Source organism: Belonocnema kinseyi, chromosome 8 (genome assembly GCF_010883055.1).
Source record: "Belonocnema kinseyi isolate 2016_QV_RU_SX_M_011 chromosome 8, B_treatae_v1, whole genome shotgun sequence".
Lineage (NCBI taxonomy): Eukaryota > Metazoa > Arthropoda > Insecta > Hymenoptera > Cynipidae > Belonocnema > Belonocnema kinseyi.
Window position 1 is genome coordinate 17,352,490 of NC_046664.1, and position 22,056 is coordinate 17,374,545.

At 25.6% G+C, this 22,056-nt stretch overlaps 1 protein-coding gene across 1 annotated transcript in view; it reads left to right on the forward strand.

The window, feature by feature from the left end:
- Positions 1 to 22,056, forward strand: part of LOC117178396 (coronin-2A-like) — a 106,217-nt gene that overhangs the window by 37,672 nt on the left and 46,489 nt on the right. The window contains exons 2-3 of the mRNA XM_033369825.1: positions 2,261 to 2,458; positions 9,857 to 10,013. Of these exons, the coding sequence (XP_033225716.1) occupies positions 2,261 to 2,458; positions 9,857 to 10,013 (355 nt within the window). The remainder of the gene's footprint in view (positions 1 to 2,260; positions 2,459 to 9,856; positions 10,014 to 22,056) is intronic.

Sequence of the window (22,056 nt, forward strand, 5' to 3'; positions counted from 1 at the left end):
AATTTTTTCGGCTGAAAATTTAAGTATTTAATTTTTGGAGAAAAATTGATATTTTTTAGTTGAAAATTTAACTACTATGTTAAAAAATAGTCTTGTAATTAAAAAACACAACTATTTCGTTGAAAATTCATTTATTTTGTTGAAAATTCATTTTTTTCGAAAATCGTCTTTTATGGCGAAAAATTATTTGTTTTTGGTTGAAAATTTAACTATTCCATTTAAAGATTGATAATTTTAGTTGAAAATTTATCGCCTTTTTTTTAATTCAACTATTCCAGTGAAAAATTCATCAATTTGGTGGAAAATTGATGTTTTTCGGCTGAAAATTTAACTATTTTGTTGAAAAATTGTCTTTTAGTAAAAAAAATTGAACTACTTCATTGAAAATCAATTAAGTGTGTTAAAAATCGTATTTTCTGCTAAAAAACTGTTTTCATTGAAAATTCATCTTCTTTGTTTCTAATTCAACTATTCCACTTGAATATTCATCATTCTAGTTGAAAATCCATCAGTTTTTTGGAAAAGTAATTTTTTTTATTTCAAAATTCAACTATTTTGTTAAAAATTCATTTATTTGATTGAAAATCCTTTTTTTTTGGTTAAAAGTAATTTGTTTTATTTGAAAATTTAACTTTTCCATTTAAAAATGGATCATTTTAGTTGAAAATCAATCAGTTTTTTGGAAAAGTAATTTTTTTTATTTCAAAATTTAACTGTTTTGTTAAAAATTCATTTATTTTATTAAAAATTCTTTTTTTTTGGTTAAATGTAATTTGTTTTAGTTGAAAATTTAACTTTTCCATTTAAAAATTGATCATTTTAGTTGAAAATCCATCAGTTTTTTTGGAAAAGTTTTTTTTTAGTTCAAAATTCAACTATTTTGTTGAAAATTAATTTATTTTATTGAAAATCCTTTTTTTTTGGTTAAAAGTAATTTGTTTTAGTTGAAAATTTAACTTTTCCATTTAAAAATGGATCATTTTAGTTGAAAATCCATCAGTTTTTTGGAAAAGTAATTTTTTTAGTTCAAAATTCAACTATTTTGTTAAAAATTCATTTATTTTATTGAAAAATCTTTTTTTTGATTAAATGTAATTTGTTTTAGTTGAAAATTTAACTTTTCCATTTAAAAATGGATCATGGTAGTTGCAAATTTATTTATTTTTTTTTAGTTGAACTATTCCAGTGAAAAATGCATCCGTTTTTTTTGGAAAATTAATTTTTTCGGCTGAAAATTTAAGTATTTAATTTTTGGAGAAAAATTGATATTTTTTAGTTGAAAATTTAACTACTATGTTAAAAAATAGTCTTGTAATTAATAAACACAACTATTTCGTTGAAAATTCATTTATTTTGTTGAAAATCGTTTTTTTTGTTGTTGTTAAAAGTAATAATTTATTTTAGTTGAAAATTTAACTTTTTGTTGAAAAATGGTCTTGTAATTGAAAAACACAACTATTTCGTTGGAAAAGTAATCTTTTTTAGTTCAAAATTAAACTAATTTGTTGAAAATTCATTTATTTTTAAAAATCGTCTTTATGGGTAAAAAAAATTATTTTTTTTTTTTGAAAATTGGACTATTCCATTTAAAAAATTGATAATTTTAGTTGAAAATTTATGTTTTGTTTAGTTCAACTATTCCAGTGGAAAATTCATCAGTTTGGTGGAAAATTGATGTTTTTCGGCCAGAAATTTAACTATTTCATTTTTGGTGGAAAATTGATATTTTTTGTAGTTCAAAATTTAACTATTTTGTTGAAAAATTGTCTTGCAGTTAAAAAATTCAACTATTTAATTGAAAATTAATTTATTTTGTTAAAAATCGTCTTTCTTGAGAATAAATTAATTTTGTTGTTGTTGAAAATTCATCTTTTTTGTTTCAAATTCAACTATTCCAGTTGAATATTTATCATTTTAGTTGAAAATCCATCAGTTTTGTTGTAAAAGTTTTTTTTGTTTTGTTAAAAATTGAACTGTTTGGTTGAAAATTGTATTTTTATTGGGAAATTAACCTCTTTGTTGAAAGTAGAACTATTCCAGTTAAACGTTAATCATTTTACTTGCAAATTCATATTTTTTCTTTAAAATTCAGTTATTTCAGTTGCATCTGATTTGTATGCTTCATGAGAAGGCTTGAATGCTTTAGCTTTAACTTTAGAATTTAGTATTTGCTTCTACAAGTAATAACAGCAGTTCATTGACTGTTGTAAGGAATAGAACGTTCTGCTCATCTCTACTAATTAACGTTGTTTGGCCGCAGTCATGGTTCCGTGGAGTACGAAGCAGCAAATTCCGTCACGTTTATGGCGTTCCAGCCAAGAGAGAAAAATGTTACGACAACATCAAAATCACGAAAAATGCCCATGATTCTCAATTCTGTGCAGTCAATCCAAAATTCTTGGCAATCGTCACGGAAGTCGCTGGCGGGGGTGCTTTTCTTGTTTTACCGCTCGATAATGTGAGTACAAAAATATTATCAACTAGAAATATTATTTAAAAAGTTCATTATCAGGGTGGCAACATGACCGAAAAAGAACAGAAAATAACCAAAAATTTAATTTAAAAACGAGTAATTTACTTCGGATCTTAAAAAAATTCAAGTTTTCATTATTTTCATAATTTTGTTAAATTTATAAAAGTGATTTCTACTTTTTATAAAGTCGCAAATCTTTCAGATTATCTCCATTTACTCTAATTAAATCATAATTTATTATTGGTTGTTTATGATTTTCTGTTAACCGAAAAAGCTTTTGCAATTTTTTTCTATGTGATTTTTTAAGCTAAATCAAGTTTAATAATCGAATTGATGATATTTAGAAGATCTTGGAACTGGGAATTTTAGAAAATAGTAAACAATTTTATTTTAGGACATGGAGTTTTCGTAAAGAAGTATAATTTCCCTTGCAACAGGGAATTTTTGACATGGAACGGGAATTTTTTTAAAAGAATTGTCGTTCGGATTTATTAGAAAAGAATGTTTAAGAGTCCCTGTTTAAAGTCAGAATTTGTGACAATTTGAAAGTTCCCTCTTCCAAATTTTAGATAAAGAAAGGACTTGAAGGAATCTTTAGAGTTTTTAAATTTAAACTCTTTTGCTAGAAATTCATTTTTCTGGTTGAAGATTCATCATTTTAATTGAAAATTCATCTCTGATTGGAAATGTAATTACTTTGTTAAAAATTAATTTTTTACCTAGAAATTTAACTATTCCAGTAGAAAGTGGAACTATTTTGCTGAAAATCCAAGTTTTGTTGTTGTTAATAATTAAATTTTTTGACAGCGAATTTAACCATTCTATTTTTGGTTGAAAGTGCATCATTTTTGGTTGAAAATTCAACTATTTGGTTGAAAATTGGTATTTTTTATTTTGAAATTAAACCAGTTGTTTGAAAATGTATGTTATTTGTGAAAAACTCGCCTTTTTTATATAAAATTAATCTCTATGGTTGAAAATTTTTCTTCCTTTAGTTAAAAAATCATTTTTGTGTTGAAGATTCATCATTTTAATTAAAAATGTATCTCTTGTTGAAAGTGTAAATACTTTGTTGAAATCATTTTTTTTAACTAGAAATTTAACTATTCCAGTAGAAAGTTGAACTATTTTGCTGAAAATCCGTTTTTTTGTTAATAATTAGATTTTTAACCGCATAATTTTTTTTCACCAAAAATGGAATAGTTAAATTTTCAGTTTAAAAACTTAATTTTTTAACAAACAAAAAAAAACGAATTTTTCAACCAAAGATATGATTTTTTAACAAAGTAGTTCAACTTTTAACCAAGTTGTAGAAAGGGCCGTGGAAATTTAAAAAGCTGCTTTAAAAATATTCAGTTATTAATACTTTTACGAAATTAAAAAATTTGGAAGAAAAAACTTTTTCTAATTTAAGCGCTCTAAATTAGAAATCGTCCACTATTAAGTTGTAAAATTCATGAATTTTTAGCTTCCAATTCTTTGAAGGTGTACAATTTTAAGTATTCCTATCAAATCTTAAAATTTCAAATGATTATCATTTTTAACGAACTAAATTTGAAAATTATTTGCCATGATTTTTGTGTTTTTGGTCAATTTTTGAACAAAAAATTAACATAAGCACATCTATTTGTTCAGGATATTATTTCAAAATATGAAAAGCATACAGTATTTTGTTAATCTACATAAAAAACCATCAAATTTGGACATTTCAGGTTAAAATTAATTGTTTAACTAAGTTCCTGGTTTTAATAATTTTTTTTCTAGTATAAAACAAAATTATTTTCAAAAGATACAATTTGGAAAGATGCTTTTAATTCAGCGATTTTTAATTTTAAACGATTTTAGTTTGACATAATTTAATGTTGAACGTTTCAAATTAAAAGCTGCTTAAATCAGATATAAAATTGTTTAATTTACAGTTTTGAAATATTTAAAAATGGGGAGCTCATAAATCTTTTATAATATTTTAATTTCAGAAGTATTAGTTACTAATTATTAATTTATGTGTTAATTATTGGACTATTTTCTTAAAAATGTTTTTTTAAAAATAATTTTCTTAACTGCAAATTTAACTATTCCTTTTTGTGGAAAATTGATACATAGTTGAATGTTGAACTACATTGCCAAAAATTAATTTTATTGGTTGAAGATTCAACTGTTTTCTTGGAAATTCGTTTTATTTTTTGTTGAAAATTATTTTTTTTTATCTGAAAATTAAAATGCTTGGTTAAAAGTTTAACTACTTTCTCAATAACATTTTTTTATTGTTTTAAGATTGAACTATTTTGATGGAAACTGTCTTTCATTTCAAATAAAAATATTTTTCAGTTTAGTACATGTTTTCTGTAGAATTCATCTTTTTTGTTTGAAAATTTTATTATTTGGCTGAAAACCAACTTCTTTATAAAAAATAAAATTATTTTGTAGAAAATTCCTCTTTTTGTTTTGAAAATTATTTTTTTTTTAATAAAGATATATATTTCCGTTTGAAAATTCTTACATTTTAAAGAAATTTTGTCTTTCTGCTTCGAATTTCAACTGTTTTCTTTACAGATATATTATTTGCTTGAAGATTTAACTATTTGACAGAAAATTAAATTTTCTGTTCAAAATTCAATTCTTTTGGCTGAAAATTCAACTACTCTGTAGAAAAATTAATTCTTTTGTTGAATATTAAACTGTTCTGTTAAGGTAATATTTTTTTTGGGTTGGAATTCGACTGTTTTTGTTGAAACTCCAACTTTTAGGTTTGAAAACTCATCTTTTATGTTAGAAAAGTCACTTTTTGCTTGAAAGTTCATTTTTCTAAGTTGCAAATTCATCTATTTGGTTAAAAAATGAAATATTTTGTAAAAAGTTCGTCTTTTTTATTGAATTTAACTGGTTCAAATTTAATTTTTGTAACTATTCCTTTTTTTTGGAAAACTAATCTGCTTGTTTAAGTTTATACATTTATTTTATTTAAAAAAATTATTTTCCTATTCCTCTATTATTTCCATAATTTCGTAAAAAATCACTCTATTCTCTTTTAAGAGAATTTTGAGCTGTGAAGTTCATGTAGCGACTGAATCGAAATTCGAGAAATGGTACTGAATTTATTTGTTGACTAGAAACTTTTTTTATTCTTACAGTTAGTAGAGAAACCTATCAATCCCTTTTGAAATTCTTAAAAATTGCCACGGTTTCAATTTTAAATTGTATGTAGAACTTCAAATTTTAATATTATTGTTTAGCGATTTTTTTTAGGATCCCAAAAAATTATTGAATTTAAAAGAATCATCTGGAAAATTTTATTTTCAAGTCTAAATTTTTAAGTCTACATTTTTATTTTTTAAATTCGAAACATAACAAATTTAAATATTTGCAGGTTTGAATGTGTCTCAAAATTCTTTTTAACTTAAATCGTTCAAATAGGTCTATATAAATTAAAAACTTTAGAAATTGTGTGTTTTAAATTAAAACCTAAAATTTGATATAAACGATTTAATACGATTTGAAACTTTAAGAACTTCAAAATTAAAATTCGATAATTTCAGATGGAAGCTTTATAAATAAATGAGACAATTTCAAATTGATTGAGTTTCAAATTAAATTTTTTTAAATTGTTATAATTTTTCTAAACCGATTAGAAAAATGTATAGTTTGACTCATTCGATTAATTATCGGAGGACTTTACCGTAACTTGTTTATGAAAGAATCCTACTTTCACTGCTATTTCTTGATGCTAATTGCTCGAGCTTTTCCACATTCTGTACGGTTGAGTCTCTCCAGATATATTTACATTTTTATCCAACTTTCATTGCCACTCTCCGTGACCATAATACGATTATGTCTTACGCCCTCTGATGAATTAACAAACCAACAATTTATTTCTAATCACGATAAGAGTACTGCAATTAGTTTTAGAATTTAACTTTTTCCTCATATTATAAATTCACTTCCTTAATTTCATTAAAATATCATGTGAGGATTAGGAAAAATATTCTAAGGAATATCTCCAGTCAGAATTTTTATGTTAGGTGATGTAATTATTTTGTTTCTATTAAATGACTCGGATAAAATAGCGGAGCATTTATTTGATAACATAATTACAGGGTCTTTGTCCTATTTCCCTTCGTTTCCCCTTTTCTTACCAATTCCACTTTTTCCCCTTTCTCTAGTATTGTTCGTTTTACATTTGTAAAATTATTCTATTAAAAACTAGAATATTTTACCTCGAGTAGTGACAGCTTTTTGTTTTTATTTCAAACTTTTTTTTAGCATTTGCACTATTTTGGTATTATTTCAAAAAAAAACACAACATACCGTAATTATAGCCTTAATTTTTTTCTGAATTCTTAACAAAAAAATTTAATAGTTGATATTTTAACCAAGAAAATATTTGGATTTAAAATTAAAAACAGTTGAAACAAAAATTACGAAAATTCAACAAAATAGTAGAATCTTCAACCAAAATAGATTAATTTTCAACCTAGAAAGTTCCATTTAAAAAAAAAGATAATCTTTCTACAAAACATCTGAATTTTCAACCCAATAGTTAAATTTTTAAAGAAAAAGATGAATTTTTAACACAGAAGATTCATTTGCTACCAAAAAGATCAATTTTAACCTCAAATGGACTGGTTAAATTTTTATTAATGAACATTAATCTTTAATTTAAAAAGAAATTAATTTTCTACAAAACAGTTGAATTTTCAATCCAAGAATATGATTTTTTAACAAAAAAGCTCATTTTCAACCAAGTAATTGAAGTTTCAATCGAGAATATTAATTCCCTGCAAAAAAAAAATAATTTTGGACAAAATATATAAATTTTCAACTAAATAGTTGAATTTTCAACGAAGAATATTAATTTTCGACCAGAAAAGACTAATTTTCCGCATTATTATTTTTCATATAATTTTCAACTACATAATTTGAACAAAGCATTTGATTTTAGTCCAAGTTTTATATAATTTTTGGTTTAGATTTTTTCATTTGTAAAAGTTGTTTACTAAATATTTAAATTTTCAAACTAAAAAAAGATCAATTTTTACTGAAAATAGAGTAGTTCAATTTTTTTTTAAATCTACAAAACAGTTTAATTTAGTACAAAATTGTTGAATTTTAAAGCCAAAATGATGAATTTTATACAAAGCAGATGAATTTTCAACGAGAAAATATTATAAATTCAAAAAAAAGTGAATTTTTAACGAAGCAGTTGAATTTACAACCAAATAGTTAATTTTTTGACCAAAAAGATGATTTGCCAACGCCGAAGATTAATTTTGTGTACAAAAAGTTAAATTTTAAAACAAAAAGATGAATTTTTAACACAGAAGATTCATTTGCTACCAAAAAGAGCAATTTTAACCTCAAATGGACTAGTTAAATTTTTATTACTGAAATTGAATTTTCAATCCAAGAATATGTTTTTTTTTAAAAAAAGAACTCATTTTCAACCAAGTAATTGTATTTTCTACCAAGAAGATTAATTTTCTACCCGAAAAAAGGAATTTTCAACCAAATAGATCAAGTTTTATTTAATTTTTGGTTTAGATTTTTTTCATTTCAAAAAGCTATTTACTAAATATTTACATTTTCAAACTAAAAGAAGATCAATTTTTACTGAAAATAGATTAGTTCAATTTTTTTTAATCTACGAAACAATTTGATTTAGTACAGAATTTTTGAATTCTAAGCCAAAATGACGAATTTTCTACAAAGCAGATGAATTTTCAACCCGAGAATATTATAAATTTTTGTTAAAAAGTTAATTTTTAACTAAGAAGTGGAATTTGCAAACAAATAGTTAACTTTTTGACCAAAAAGATGAATTTTCAACACCGAAGATTCATTTTTATACAAAAAGTTATATAATTAATAAAATACATAAATTTTCTACCAATTACTTGAACTTTCTACCAAGAAGATTCATCTTTTACCAGAAAAAGACGAATTTTTAACAAAACACATACATTTGCAACCAAATACTTGAATTTGTAACCAATGAGATTAATTTTGTACCAGCAAATAAAAATTTTTCAATAAAATAAATTAATTTTTAAATGAATAATTGAATTTCCAACCCAGAACATTAATTTCCTACAAAAAAGAAGAAAGAATTGTCAACTAAACAGTTTGAACAATATTGATGGGATGTTAGTCCAAATATTATTAGGTTAATGTTTAATTTAGATATTTTTTCGATCCTAAGATTGTTTTTACTAAATAATTAAATCTTTTCACTAAAAAATATAAATGTCAACCGAAATGGAGTAGTAGAATTTTCATTTAAGGAAATTAATTTTTATAAAAATAAATATTTTTTCTACAATATAGTTGAATTTTCAATCCGAAGATATTATTTTTAAACCAGTTAGTTGAATTTTTAACAGAATAAATAAATTTAAGCAAAAAATGTAATTTGAGTAAATTCAGTATAAAACTATTTCAATTAAAAATAAAAAGAAACAGTTTGATTTTACCAACAAAAAGGAATTTACAAGAAAATGTATAAATTTCCAACCAAATAGTTAAATTTTCTAGCAAGAAAAAAACGAATTTTCTATAACATGGTTGAATTTTCAACAAAAAAGTTAATTTTCAACCGAAACAGATGAATTTTTTCAATAAATGTAATAAATACTTTAAATTTATGTTCAAGGAATTTCAAATTATTTCTACTTATTTTAATGGATTTTTACGTTTTTATGGAATTGCAAGGAATTTCGAGAGAACTTTAGGCAATAAATTAAATTTTATTTCGAGGGATTTCTACGGATTGTAACAATTTTAAGGGATATACAAGAAATAGCGAAATTTCAAAGGATTTTAAAGATTTAAGATTCATGTTTTTAATCCTAGTCAATAAAAATCCAGGAACAGAAATTAAATTATTAACAAAGGAATTTTTAGAAAAGAAAACATTCTTGATTGAAAGTATGATTTAAAACATATAAAAATTGTTTATTTAACAATTTTTGTGTTTGTTCTTTTCTAAATGTGAAAATAAATGTTTATTTTTTCCCCTATTTCCCCCTTTTTTGTCAAAAAGTTCTCCTATTTCATCCTGTTTATTGCTCTTTGCGATTTGATCCCTGTAATTAATATTTAACTAATTATCACAACATTTTAATTTATTTTGATTTACAATTATCCCTTAGCGATTTCTTCATTATTACAAAAATAAATTGCAAAAAATAGGAAGTTTTGATTTGTTCAGCAATATTAGAAAAATAGAAATATAGATATCTTTTATTGGACTCCTAACTAAGTACTTTCTCAACTGCTTTTTTTCAGTTTCCTGGTTTACGTTGCAAAATGACTTTGCCATTTAGCTTTAAATATCAATAAACATGTTTTACAATCCTTGATAATTCTTGTCTTTTTTTTTCATTGCAGACTGGTCGGCTGGATTTTAATGCCAGTAGAGTAACTGGACATACGGGCCCTGTGCTCGACATTAAATGGAATCCCTTCAATGACAACGTTATTGCTTCTTGCTCCGACGATTGCACGGTAATTTATTTAAATATCAAGGGGTTTCTTTTTCACAGAAGTAATTTAATTTTTTATACCTGTAGGCCTCGGATTGATTTGATAAATTTAATATCGTGTGCATTTAACAGGGTGGCCGCTAAACCAGGAAATCGAGAAAACCGGGAATTTATTTTATAACCGGGAATTTTACAAATTTTTGAAAGAAAAATCTGTACAAGTTAATTTTCTACAGTTTTTTCAATAATTAGGTCAATTGTTATCGTTTTCAATTATATTATTATTCAGTTTACAATGGATAATTCGAAAATATTTTACTTAAAATATTTTCCATTTTTATTTCTAAGTGTACATTTTTTATTTATAGAATAGTAAAATGCTTTATTGAAGGCTTAAACATATACAAAATTAAAAGCGTTTCAAGTTGAAAATTTGCAATAAAAAATATTTTTATTTCATCAACTGTAAATTTAAATAAAATTTTTTAATAGATCTGTACTTTAAGTATTAAAAAGTAAAAAAAATATTGATTTGATAAAACGAGTTTAATACCGTTTCAGATTTAAGAATTTCAACACTTTAACATTAAGAATTAAACGTTTTCAATTCGATAGTGGTAGTCAATAAACATCGAAGCAGAAAAATTGCAGAAAAGAATGCAAAAAAGTTTAAGGATTTGCAAGAGATTTAATCAAATTTTAAGTTATTGAAATGTTATTAAAACATATGTAATGAATTTTAGGAGATTTCAATGTATTTAAAGAAATTGATTGGTTTAGGGATTTTCAAGAGATTTTAAGGAGCCTAAGAAATTTTAAAGGATTTTGGATTTAAAAGATTTGAAATAATTTTAGTCAATTTTACAATATTTTAAATTATTTCAAAGACTAGGGACTTGGCGGAATCTTCAAGTTTCTTTTTAAAGGATTTAAAAATAATTCAAAAATAATTCATAAAGTTTAAAGGATTTACAAGTTATTTTGTAAAATTTTAAGACAGTTTTAGTGGTCTTAAAGAATTTCAAGCGAGTTTTTGAAAACTTATTTAAAAAGATTTTAATGAATTTGAAAAAATTCAAAGATTTTAAGGATTTTAAAGAGATTTAAAGGAATTTGAGAAAGTTTAAAGGATTTTAAGAGATTTGAATTAATTTAAGTCAATTTCGAGAAACTTCGAAAGATTTTAAATGATTGAAAGAAGATGAAGGGGTTTAAAAGAAATTCGTAAGATTTTAAGGATTATCACGAAATCTTACAGGATGTCTGTGAGTTCAAGTGGTTTGAAAGAATAACTAGGTTCTTGGCGGGATTTTAAAGTTTATTTTTAAAGGATTAAAAAATATTTCTAGAAGTTTTAATGACTTTCAAGAATGTTAAGCAATTAATTTAAAAGTTATTTGAAAATGTTTTAAGTTATTTCCCAAAATTTAAAGATTTTAAGGCTTGTCAGGAAATATTAAGGAATTTAAGAATATTTTAAAAATTGTACGTGATTAAAATTAATTTTAGCCAATTTTGAGATACTTCCAATGATTTGAAATTATTGCAAAGAATTTGAAGGGATTTGAAAAACAGTCGCAGAAGCTTAGGGATTTTCTGATCATTTTTGTTTCCTCAAAGTGCAAAAATTCAAGTGAAAATACCTAATTAATAATTTTTAAATTGAACTGTACTTCAAGTATTAAAAAGTAAATAATAATTGATTTTATAAGACGATTCGGATTCAGTTCATAATTTTAAAATTTCCAGATTTAAACTTTAAATCTTATTAATTTGATAAATGTCAACGCCCGATTGAAACTTTATCAACTATTTTTAATTGAGCGGTTGGAGGCAAGAACGGCCTACTTGCATTTTTCGTAAAGTCGAAAGTCGAGTCCAGTCTGGTCACGTGACTAAGCTGCTCGAGAGATAAAACAGTGCGATTCGGGATACGCATTTACGCAATGGTAGCCGAATAGAAATCCAAATTCTTAGATTCGTGACATTTGTAAACACAAAAGTTGGGTTTGGAGAAGAGTCAAGTGTTGGAACATCTCGTGAGTTGTTTTTTTTTTATATAAACAAATCATGAGACTGTTTAATAAGGTAGCATTTTGTGTTGTTTTTAACAGTGGTTAAAAGCACTTGACTCTGCACTTTTGTGAAGCATTATGTACTCGAATTAATATTGCAAAAAAAGAAATTAATTTGATGTTTTACAGCTCTTTCGTATTTGACAGCCCCATTTTTACAATATTTTTCTCTTCATTTAGTTTTGTATTTTTCATTAAGAAAACTTTGACAAAAGAAAAATGTGTATGTAATAAAAAAACGAAAGTGGGTAGTTGCAGCAAAATTCTATTTCAAAACTCTATAATAAATTAGAGTTACGTTTGAAATTAAAAAGTGACTTTGAAAATAAGAGGTACTCGATTATGTTTGTTTAAATTCGACGTTAATTGCCCTCAACTGAAGATTTTAACCAGACGTACCAATTAAAAATCAATTTTAATGAAATCACAAATACTTATCTCTATTTATCGAATATCGGGAGATCTCTTCGGGACTTGCTGTGTTGAACGATTAAATTTTTTTCTTCAAATTAATACTTTAATATTAGTATTTTGGAAATTAGATAATTTAAAATGCAGACGAATTGAAATTGTATTGTTTATAATTAAAAGCTTTCAAAATAAATACATAATTCGAAATTCAGAAGTTTTGAATTTGAATAATGTTAAATTTAAAGCAATTAAAATTTGATAATCTGAAATTAAAAACTAAAATGTATCTTTCAAAGTTAAAGCTTTTGAAATTCTAGAATTTCAAATTAATGTGACATAACAACATTATAATTTGACATTAAAGCTGATAATACGTTTTAAATTGCTAATTATACTATTCAAAATGCAAACAATTAAATTTTAAGTGCAAAATTAAAATCTATGAAAGAGAAAAATTAAAACTTTAGCGTTCCATATGAAAATTAAGAACTATAAAATTACAGCCGTTTAAAATTACCGAAATTATTCAATTACTGATGTATCCATTTCAGACAGTTTAATATTTCTCTTTTTTTTATTCTTAACTCAATTTTTAACTTTTTAGTTTCAAATGTCCCTTTAAATCATTATTCATTTTTGATATTGTCTAATGCAATATTTTTTAATTTAAGATTATTTATTTGTTTAATTCTTCAACTAAAAATCCAACAATTTTAAGACATTACATTGAAAATTAAAAAAAAAAATACTATAAAACTAGATTGCTATAATATGATTCCAATTTTTGAAATTGGACAATTTTAAGCATTTCAATTCGAAATTGCTTTATATTTACAGCTAAAATTATTAAATTCAAACCTGTCTTTCAATGCGTTAAAAATGCAATTTTGAAATATTTAATAGCGGAATTGCCCTGAAGTTTTTAATATTTTAATTTGAAACTACAATATTGTGAAATTTTAAATTCTAAATCTCCAAAAATTAATTTAAGAAAAACTTTGATTTCAAGGCCTCAAAGATTAAACTGTTTTAGAATCGCGCACTCAAAACTATAATTTCAAATTAAAATTATAGAAATTTTAAAGACCCTGATTAGATTAAACTTTTCAAATAAAATAATTAACTTGCAACCAAACAAAATATGACTTTTTAACAAAATAGCTGAACTTTCAAACAAAATAATTAAATTTGTAACCAAAAAAGATGAAAAAGGAACCAACAATATAATAGTAGACGTAAAAAAAATTAACTTTCAACCATCAAAGATGAGTTTTCTAACAAAAGATTAATTATTAATCTAAAAAGACAGATTTTCTATCCAAAAAGACGAATTTTCAAAAAAAAAACATTTAAATCTTCGACCAAAAAAGATGAGTTTTATTAAAATAGTTGAATTTTCAAAAGTACAATTACATTTTTAATCAAATAGCAGAGTTTTTAACAATATAATAGTTTACTTTTCAAATAAAAAGAATTAATTTCTACCGCAAAGATATGACTTTATCAAAATAGTAGAATTTTCATCAAAATAATGAAATTTTCAACCAAAGGAGGTTAATAACATTTCCAACAAAATATATAATATTAAATTTAAAAAAATTAACTTTCAATAAAAAATATGACTTTTTAACAAAAAAGTTTAATTTTCTACCAAAAAAAAACTTTTTAAAAGAATAGTTCAATTTTTAACCAGATAATTAAATTTTCAACCAAAAAAGATGAATTCTGCATAAAAAATGTAGCAGTACTATGAAAGATAAATTTTCAATAAAAAAGGATGACTTTAATATGAAAATAATTGAATTTCTAATTTGGGAAGTGTTCAGTGAAAATTTTTTCAATGTTTCAATATTTAATGGTTCTAGCTTAAAAGTCCTTTGAATTATATAATTTTGAAAATTTTAAAGTTCATTGATTGTTTTTTTAAATTTAGAGAATTGAAAATCATAACGTGAATTTATATTTTTTCACATTGAAAAATGTTCGAATGTTGAAAAAGTGTTCGATTTTTTACATTTCATTGACCGTGAAAAATGTTTGCAAATCGGGGAAAAACTGGGAAATGACCGGGAATTTATCTCGTCGATTAAAACGGCCACCTTTTGTTTACAATAGAGTCGTTCAAAAGTGCATTGCAACATTTTTACATTCTCAGCAGAGAAGGTATTATATTTGTGTAAAATTTGACGACCCTTTTTTATCATTTTTTTTCGAAATTCGAAAATTTCGTCACTTCAAAATCCCGTTTAATTAACATGGGAAAATTTTAAATATTCGAAAAATTGAACCCCCGGAGCGCCCCAAATGCGACCAAAAAATAAAAAACTACATTTTTACTCATTATTGTTACTTTTTAGCAATTTCCGTCGTCGTTTTCGTACAAATAATTATTAATGGACAATTTTAATATTTACCGTTACTTATTGAACAGTTTTCAATTTAAAGAAATGTAAATTATTTAATTAATTATTAGTCCTCAAAAATGTAAAAAATAATGTTATTTTCTGATTGAAATGCAATATTTCGTCATTGTTTGGAGTAGAAAAATTGTCTAAAAACTTTATATAATTATTTAAACAATTAATTATTTTTTATTTCCAAAATTTCGAAAAGTTGAGTCAGAGATGTCCACTTTTTTTAAATTGTTGTCCTATATTATTTTTGGAAAAGTAATTATTTAAACAAATGATATTTGTTCAAATAATTAAAAAGTGATTTATTCTTTCCATACACTATACGTTCAGAAACATAATCGTATGTGTGGAAATAAATAATTGTTTAAATAATTTAGATTTGTTTGAACAATTGAAAATGGTTTAAAAAGTCATGATAAATATTGAAATGGAGCCATTCTTAAACACTTGTCCATAAATAATATAAATAACCATGAAGACATAACGCATCCTTGTCTAACTTTTTGAATAATATCGAAACAGTCACTCTATTTCCCATTCACTCTTACACTTGCTTTGCTATCCGTATATATTGTTTTTATAGCTTGTAGGAGCCATCCATTGACTCCATACTCTTTCAGGACTTTCCAAAGTTTACTTCTATCTACCTTGTCAAAAGCTTTTTCTAGGTCAACAAATGCACAGAAAACTTTTTTCCTACTCTCAAACTTTTTTCTGTTATTTGCCTTAAGCTAAATATTTGATCTGTACATGACCTTCCTGGCATAAATCCACTTTGGACTTCCCAAATCTTTGCTTCTGTTATTTTCATTACACTACGAATAAGTATTTTTAAGTATATTTTACTTACGGTGCTTAATAAGCTAATCCCTCTGTAATTATTGCAGTTGCTTTTATCTCCCTTTCTTTTGTATATTGGTACGATAATCGCTTTTTTTCCAATCGTTTGGGACGTCTCCCATCTCGAAACATAAATTTATCAATTCACACAGTCTATGTGGTATGCACGCGCCGCCGTGTTTAAGCATTTCAGCGTTAATACCGTCTACCCCGGCAGCCTTACCGTTTTTCAAGTTCTTAATTATATCCCTAACCTCAGTTACACAGACTTTTCCAATTGAGTTTTCCAACGCATCGTGTACAACATCGCAGTTGTGGTGTCCTATAGCTTCATCTCCGAATTGTCTCCTAAAATAGTCTCTGAAAGCCTCTAGTATTCCGTCTGCATCATATACCATTTCCCCCTACTATTTCTCATGTTGACAAATTCTGTACTTTTGTTTCCTTTCATTTTTTTATAAAGCAGTTTCTTGCTTCCTTCAAAGTCGTTTTGTGTTTTCATCTTTTCTTCTGCTCTAATTGTGTCTTTACGTTCCTCAACTAATCGTTTGAGTATCCTGTTTTTGTGTCTATAATCATTTTTACATTTATTTATTTCCTCATTGCTAAGACCTGCGACGTTCAAAGTTCTCCTGTACGCTTCTCTGTTTGCTTTTTGGGCAGCCGGAATTTCATCATTCCACCACGCATCACCAGACATTCTTCCTACAACTACGGTACCACACACTTCGATCGTACATCTAACAAGGATATCCCGTAACTTTGTCCAAGCGCCCTCTATATCTTTGTTTTTTATACGGTCCTCCCATGTTGCCCTATCTATGCTTTCTTTCGATTATCTAATTTTGGAAATCTATTCGCACATCTGGTTTCTGTAGGTTCTCAATTTTGATTCGCGTTTGTTTTGCTTTCTTGGGTCTCTTTTTTCTCCATCCTCGAAGTAAGTTAATTTTTGAGATCAGAAGGTAATGATCAGTATTGCATTCAGGACCCCTCATGACCCTTGTATCTTTGACTAACTCTCTTAGTCTTTCATCCGCAACAACAATGTCAATTATACTGCGGCTATTTCCTTTAGACCAGGTGTACGTGAGGATCATTTTATGCCTAAACCAAGTATTTGTAATAAACAGACCCCTTTCTAAGCATAGACCAACTAATTTATCTCCGTTATAGTTTGTTCTTGGATCCCCAAAATTACCTAGTACTCTCTCTGTATCCTGATTTTGGATGCCCAACCATCCGTTCATGTCTCCTAGTAGAATTATTATTTCCCCATGTTCGCAAATATTTATTGTATCATTTAAAGTGTCCCAGAAGGCGTCTTTAACTTCTCTGGGATTACTATCAACTGGCGCGTAGCATGCTATGATAAATAGTCTTCTGATTCCTATTTTCATTCTAGCCCACAGCAGTCTGGGAGATACGAAATCATGGTCTCCGAGATGCTGCTTTGCTCTTTCATTCAAAATCAGACCTACTCCTTGTTTACCATGTGATTCACTGTCTACTCCTGACCATATTTCAAATCCGCCTTTCAACACGCCGTTTTTTATGTCTTTGATTTCGCATCCCTTTTTCTTTGTTTCAGGCATACATAAAATATCTAGTTTCCTCACGTCCATAGTTTCACTCAATTCTTTTACTTTGAGATAATTTACCCCCCTAGCATTCCAAACACCCAGTCTCCATTCGTCGCCTGAAACATGACCTTCAGATTTTCCGTGTGCATGCCTTTTGTCAATTAAAGTTCCAGTCCTTTCCGAGGCTATTTTGTAGTTTGTATTATTCATTGTTTAGATTATACGCTCAACTATCACCTTTACGCAATAAGTTTGTTTTCTGAGTCGAAATCATCTCAAAGTTAAGTAGCAAATCGTCATATGGTGGAGATTGTAGTTCTAACGTCAATCTCACCAAACTTCAGTTAATAAGGGAGGGTTGGGAGAGGAGGGGGGCAGAACTGGAACCAAGAGAGTCGTCTTGGGTTTGTGTTTTTGTTTTTATACTGAGAAGGTCACCAGCCTTCAGCAGCTTTGTAATATATGGGAGTTAATATCCGGCCGTCTTCTCAGACCTACGCCAAAGACTTATGTATATATATTTTATTTTGTATTTTTTTATTTGCCTTAAAAGATTCATTTTCGTGTTTTAATTTTGTAAATGCTATAACTCTGGTAATTTTTGGTTTTATGGAAAAAGTCATCAGGATACACTGCCGTGCAAAAGTCTTAGGCCACCTCTTTCTTTATGACTGAATACATTCTCTTAATTTTAATTTTACCAGGGCTAAAAAAATTTCTCTTTAAAAGGTGGATTTTTTTTCGAAATTCTGTATAAAATAAGCCCAAGGTGAAGCCAATTTATCTAAGTTTTAAGTAGATATTGTAAAAATAGTGTAAATAGCAACAGCTTACGAGTATAAATCGTAAAAAATTTCGTTTTGAATTGTAAGAACTTGAATTTGTGACAAAAAAGTTGGAGAAATTGCAATATTATTTTTGTTAACAAAAATATTTTTGTAAAATATATGAAATATATAATCATGAAGTTTTCATGTAATTTCCTAAAAATATATATTTATTTAACTTTTATTCTGATTTCCCTACAGATTAGGTGTTTTCAAATTTTTCCAACATATTTATTACAACTTCAAGTTCTTGCAATTCGAAAATAATTTTTTTTTTCCATTTGATACTCTTAAGCTGTTGCGATACAATAAAAAAATAGCTTCAAAATGAGCCCAAGCACACTGAAAAATGTTGATTATTTCGGAAGTTATTGAAAATCGAAGAAAACCTTGAAATTTAAACTATTTTTGCAATATCTACTTAAAAACTAAACAAACGGGCTTCTACCCTGGGCTTATTTTATAGAGGATTTCGAAAACAATTAACGTTTTAAAGAGAATTTTTTGAACTCTGGTATAATTAAAATTAAAAGAATTTCTTCAGTCATAAAAAAGGGTGGCCTAAAACATACAGACAGACCGACAGAGACATTTGTAAAAACGTGTTTTTCGGATATAAGGGGACTCAAAACATGGATATTTAACAAAAACTGGGGCGGGGGGTTTGTCAAATTTTACACAAGTTTAATACCTTCTATGATGAGAATGTAAAAGAAACCATTGATAAACATTTGTTCGCTCTACTTCGGTGAAAAAATCTGATCTATTTACTTTTTCTTAGCTTGTGACAAATAAAACAAAAACTACGTGATCTATAAAAAAGTGATTAATAACAAATTTGTAGATATTTGTTTGGGTGCACAATGTTTGTCTTATCATTTTTTCCTATCTTGCATAGTTTGACTGAAAAATGCAATTTTTGATTCTTTTTTGTGCGGTCAAAATTTGAATTTTCAATTTTTCGAAAAAATTCAAAAAGTTAATGAGTTCAATTGTTATGTGTTTCAATTATGCTATTATTTAGCTTACAATGCGTAATTCAAAAATTTTTTACTTTAACAATTTTCCATTTTCAATTTTTATTTTTAAGCTTGCATTTTTAATTTAAAGAATTTTTAAATGCTTTCTTATAGACTCGAACAAATAACAAATAAGAGCCTTTGATGTTGAAAATTTTGGATAAAAAACGTTTTTATTTAATAAATAAATTTTTTTAATTTATCTGTACTTTAAGTAATAAAAAGTGAAGAAAAACTATTTTAAACTAGTTCAAAATTTAAGAATTTTCATATTTTAACGTTAAAAAGTAAACGGTTACAATTTGAAAGTCTTAGTCATTAAACAAATGTGAACATGTGACTGAAACTTTATAAACTATTTCCAACTTAAAAATAACTTTATAATACTATATTCTTAATTAAAGGATTTTATTCAATTTAAAATATTGTTTTCTGAAATATTCAATTTCGAACTCATGCAATGTGAAATTTTTAATAAAAAAAAGATTAATTATTGAATATTTAGCAACATTTGAATTTTTATTTAGGACAAGTAAATTGAAACCAAATATTCAAAAGCAAAGAATCTTTAACTGAATTGTTTGACATAGAAACCCTGGAATCGTTAAAATTTCGAAGAGCCTTTAAACTTTGAACGTTACAATTTTAATTGTTGTAACTGAGAAATGCTTAATTTGTGAGTGAAATTTGTCAATTTTTATGTATAATTTGCAAATGAACATTTGTAGAAAAAAATTGAGTAATTTTAAGAGATATTTTGGGTTTTCAAAAAGATTAAAAATTATCATGCAAATTATAAAAAAAGTTTTCTTAAAATCTTCTAGAATCTTTTATGAAAATTTTGTTTAAATGTTTGAAAAACTTCTTAAATATTCTTTTAAAATAATGTTTCAAAATGAAAAATTGTTTCTAATTTTCTTATGAATCTTAAGAAAAGTTTTTGATTCTTTTGCAGCCTTTAACAATATTTACATATCTCTTAAAATTACTCAAATTTCACCTACAAATAATAAATTCTCCATTTTTATTTATACATCATAATTGTAAAGAAATTTTCTAAAATTTACAGGATTTTCTGAAAATTGTTGACAAAATTTCCAAAATAATTTTCAATTTAAAACAAATTTAAAACAACTTCTAGATTTCACAAGATTTTGAAATAAAATTTTTAAGCTTTCCAAGAATGTTGAAACTATTTAAAAAGAAAATAATTGAATTTATAATTTGAGAAATGTTCAGTTAAAAATTTCAATTTTTCAATATTAACTGTCTCTAGCTTAAAATTCCTTAAAATGATATAATTTTCAAAATTTTTAAGTTCTTTGATTGATTTTTTAATTTAGAGTTTTGAAAATGATAACGTGGATTTATATTTTTTTATATTGAAAAATGTTTGTACCTTTAATTTTACACGCGTAATTTATTGAGCATTTGAATACAACTTTTTTAAATTAAAAACTTTTAAATTTCAATATTAAAAGTTCAAAATTTAACACTTCCACTTTGACTGCTTTCATTTGCAGCTCAGTTTTTATTACCTCAAGTGAAAATTTATTTAGCTTTAGTGTCACATTTTTTTAATTTCATTGACCGTGAAAAATGTTTGTGAACTGGGAAAAAACCGGGAAATGATCGGGAATTTATTTCGTTGATTAAAACGGCCACCTTTTGTTTACAATAGAGTGGTTCAAAAATGCATTGCAACATTTTTACATTCTCATCAGAGAAGGTATTATATTTTTGTAAAATTTGACCCCCCTTTTTTATTATTTTTTTTCGAAATTCGAAAATTTCGTCACTTCAAAAACTACATTTTTACTTATTATTCTTACTTTTTAGCAATTTCCGTAGTCGTTTTCATACAAATAATTACTAATGGACAATTTTAATATTTACCATTACTCTTTAAACAATTTTCAATTGTTTAAAGAAATGTAAATTATTTAAACAATTATTAGCCCTCAAAAATGTAAAAAATAATGTTATTTCCTGATTGAAATGCAATATTTTGTCATTGTTTGGAGTAATAGAATTTTCTAAAAACTTTATGTAATTATTTAAACAATTAATTATTTTTTATTTTCAAAATTTCGAAAAGAGTGTGTCAAAGACCAATCTAATAGATGATTTTTTTTCAAAAGTTATCGTGATCACACACAGACAGACATAAGGACAGACAGGCGCATTCGTAAAAACTTGTTTTTTGGATTTCAGGGATATCGAAACGTGGATATTTTGACGAAACCCAGGGGGAAGGGGGGGGGGGGGGGCAAATTTTACACAAATCTAATACCTTCTCTGATGAGAATGTAATATTGATTTCAAATCGTAGATTTCAAATTATTTATGTCTTACGATCCAATCATAAATCGAAAAAATAAATATGAGTCAAAAAAACATTTTCTTCGAAACTCAGATATTTATTTACAAGAAAAAACTCCTTTTGAAACTTCCTGACGTTTCGGTACACATGCGTACCTTTTTCAAAGGTTCTTAACCTGAGTTGATGATAGTGTAAAATAGTCAAACAGATCAATTTTCAGTCAAAAAAAGTAACATTTCAGTCAATTGTTTTAAAAAATTAATTAAAATTTAGTCATTTTTTAGAAGTCTCAAAAAAATTTTCGAGACTTCACTTGATTAGAACTACATTTTTTAAAAATTTGTATGAGAAAAACTAACCTACGCTAATTTGTTTTTTCTCATACAAATTTTAAAAAAATGTAGTTCTAATCGAGTGAAGTCTCGAAAATTTTTTTGAAACTTTTAAAAAATGACTAAATTTTAATTCATTTTTTAAAACAATTGACTGAAATGTTACTTTTTTTTACTGCAAATTGATCTGTTTGACTATTTTAAACTATCATCAACTCAGGTTAAGAACCTTTGAAAAAGGTACGCATGTGTACCGAAACGTCAGGAAGTTTCAAAAGGAG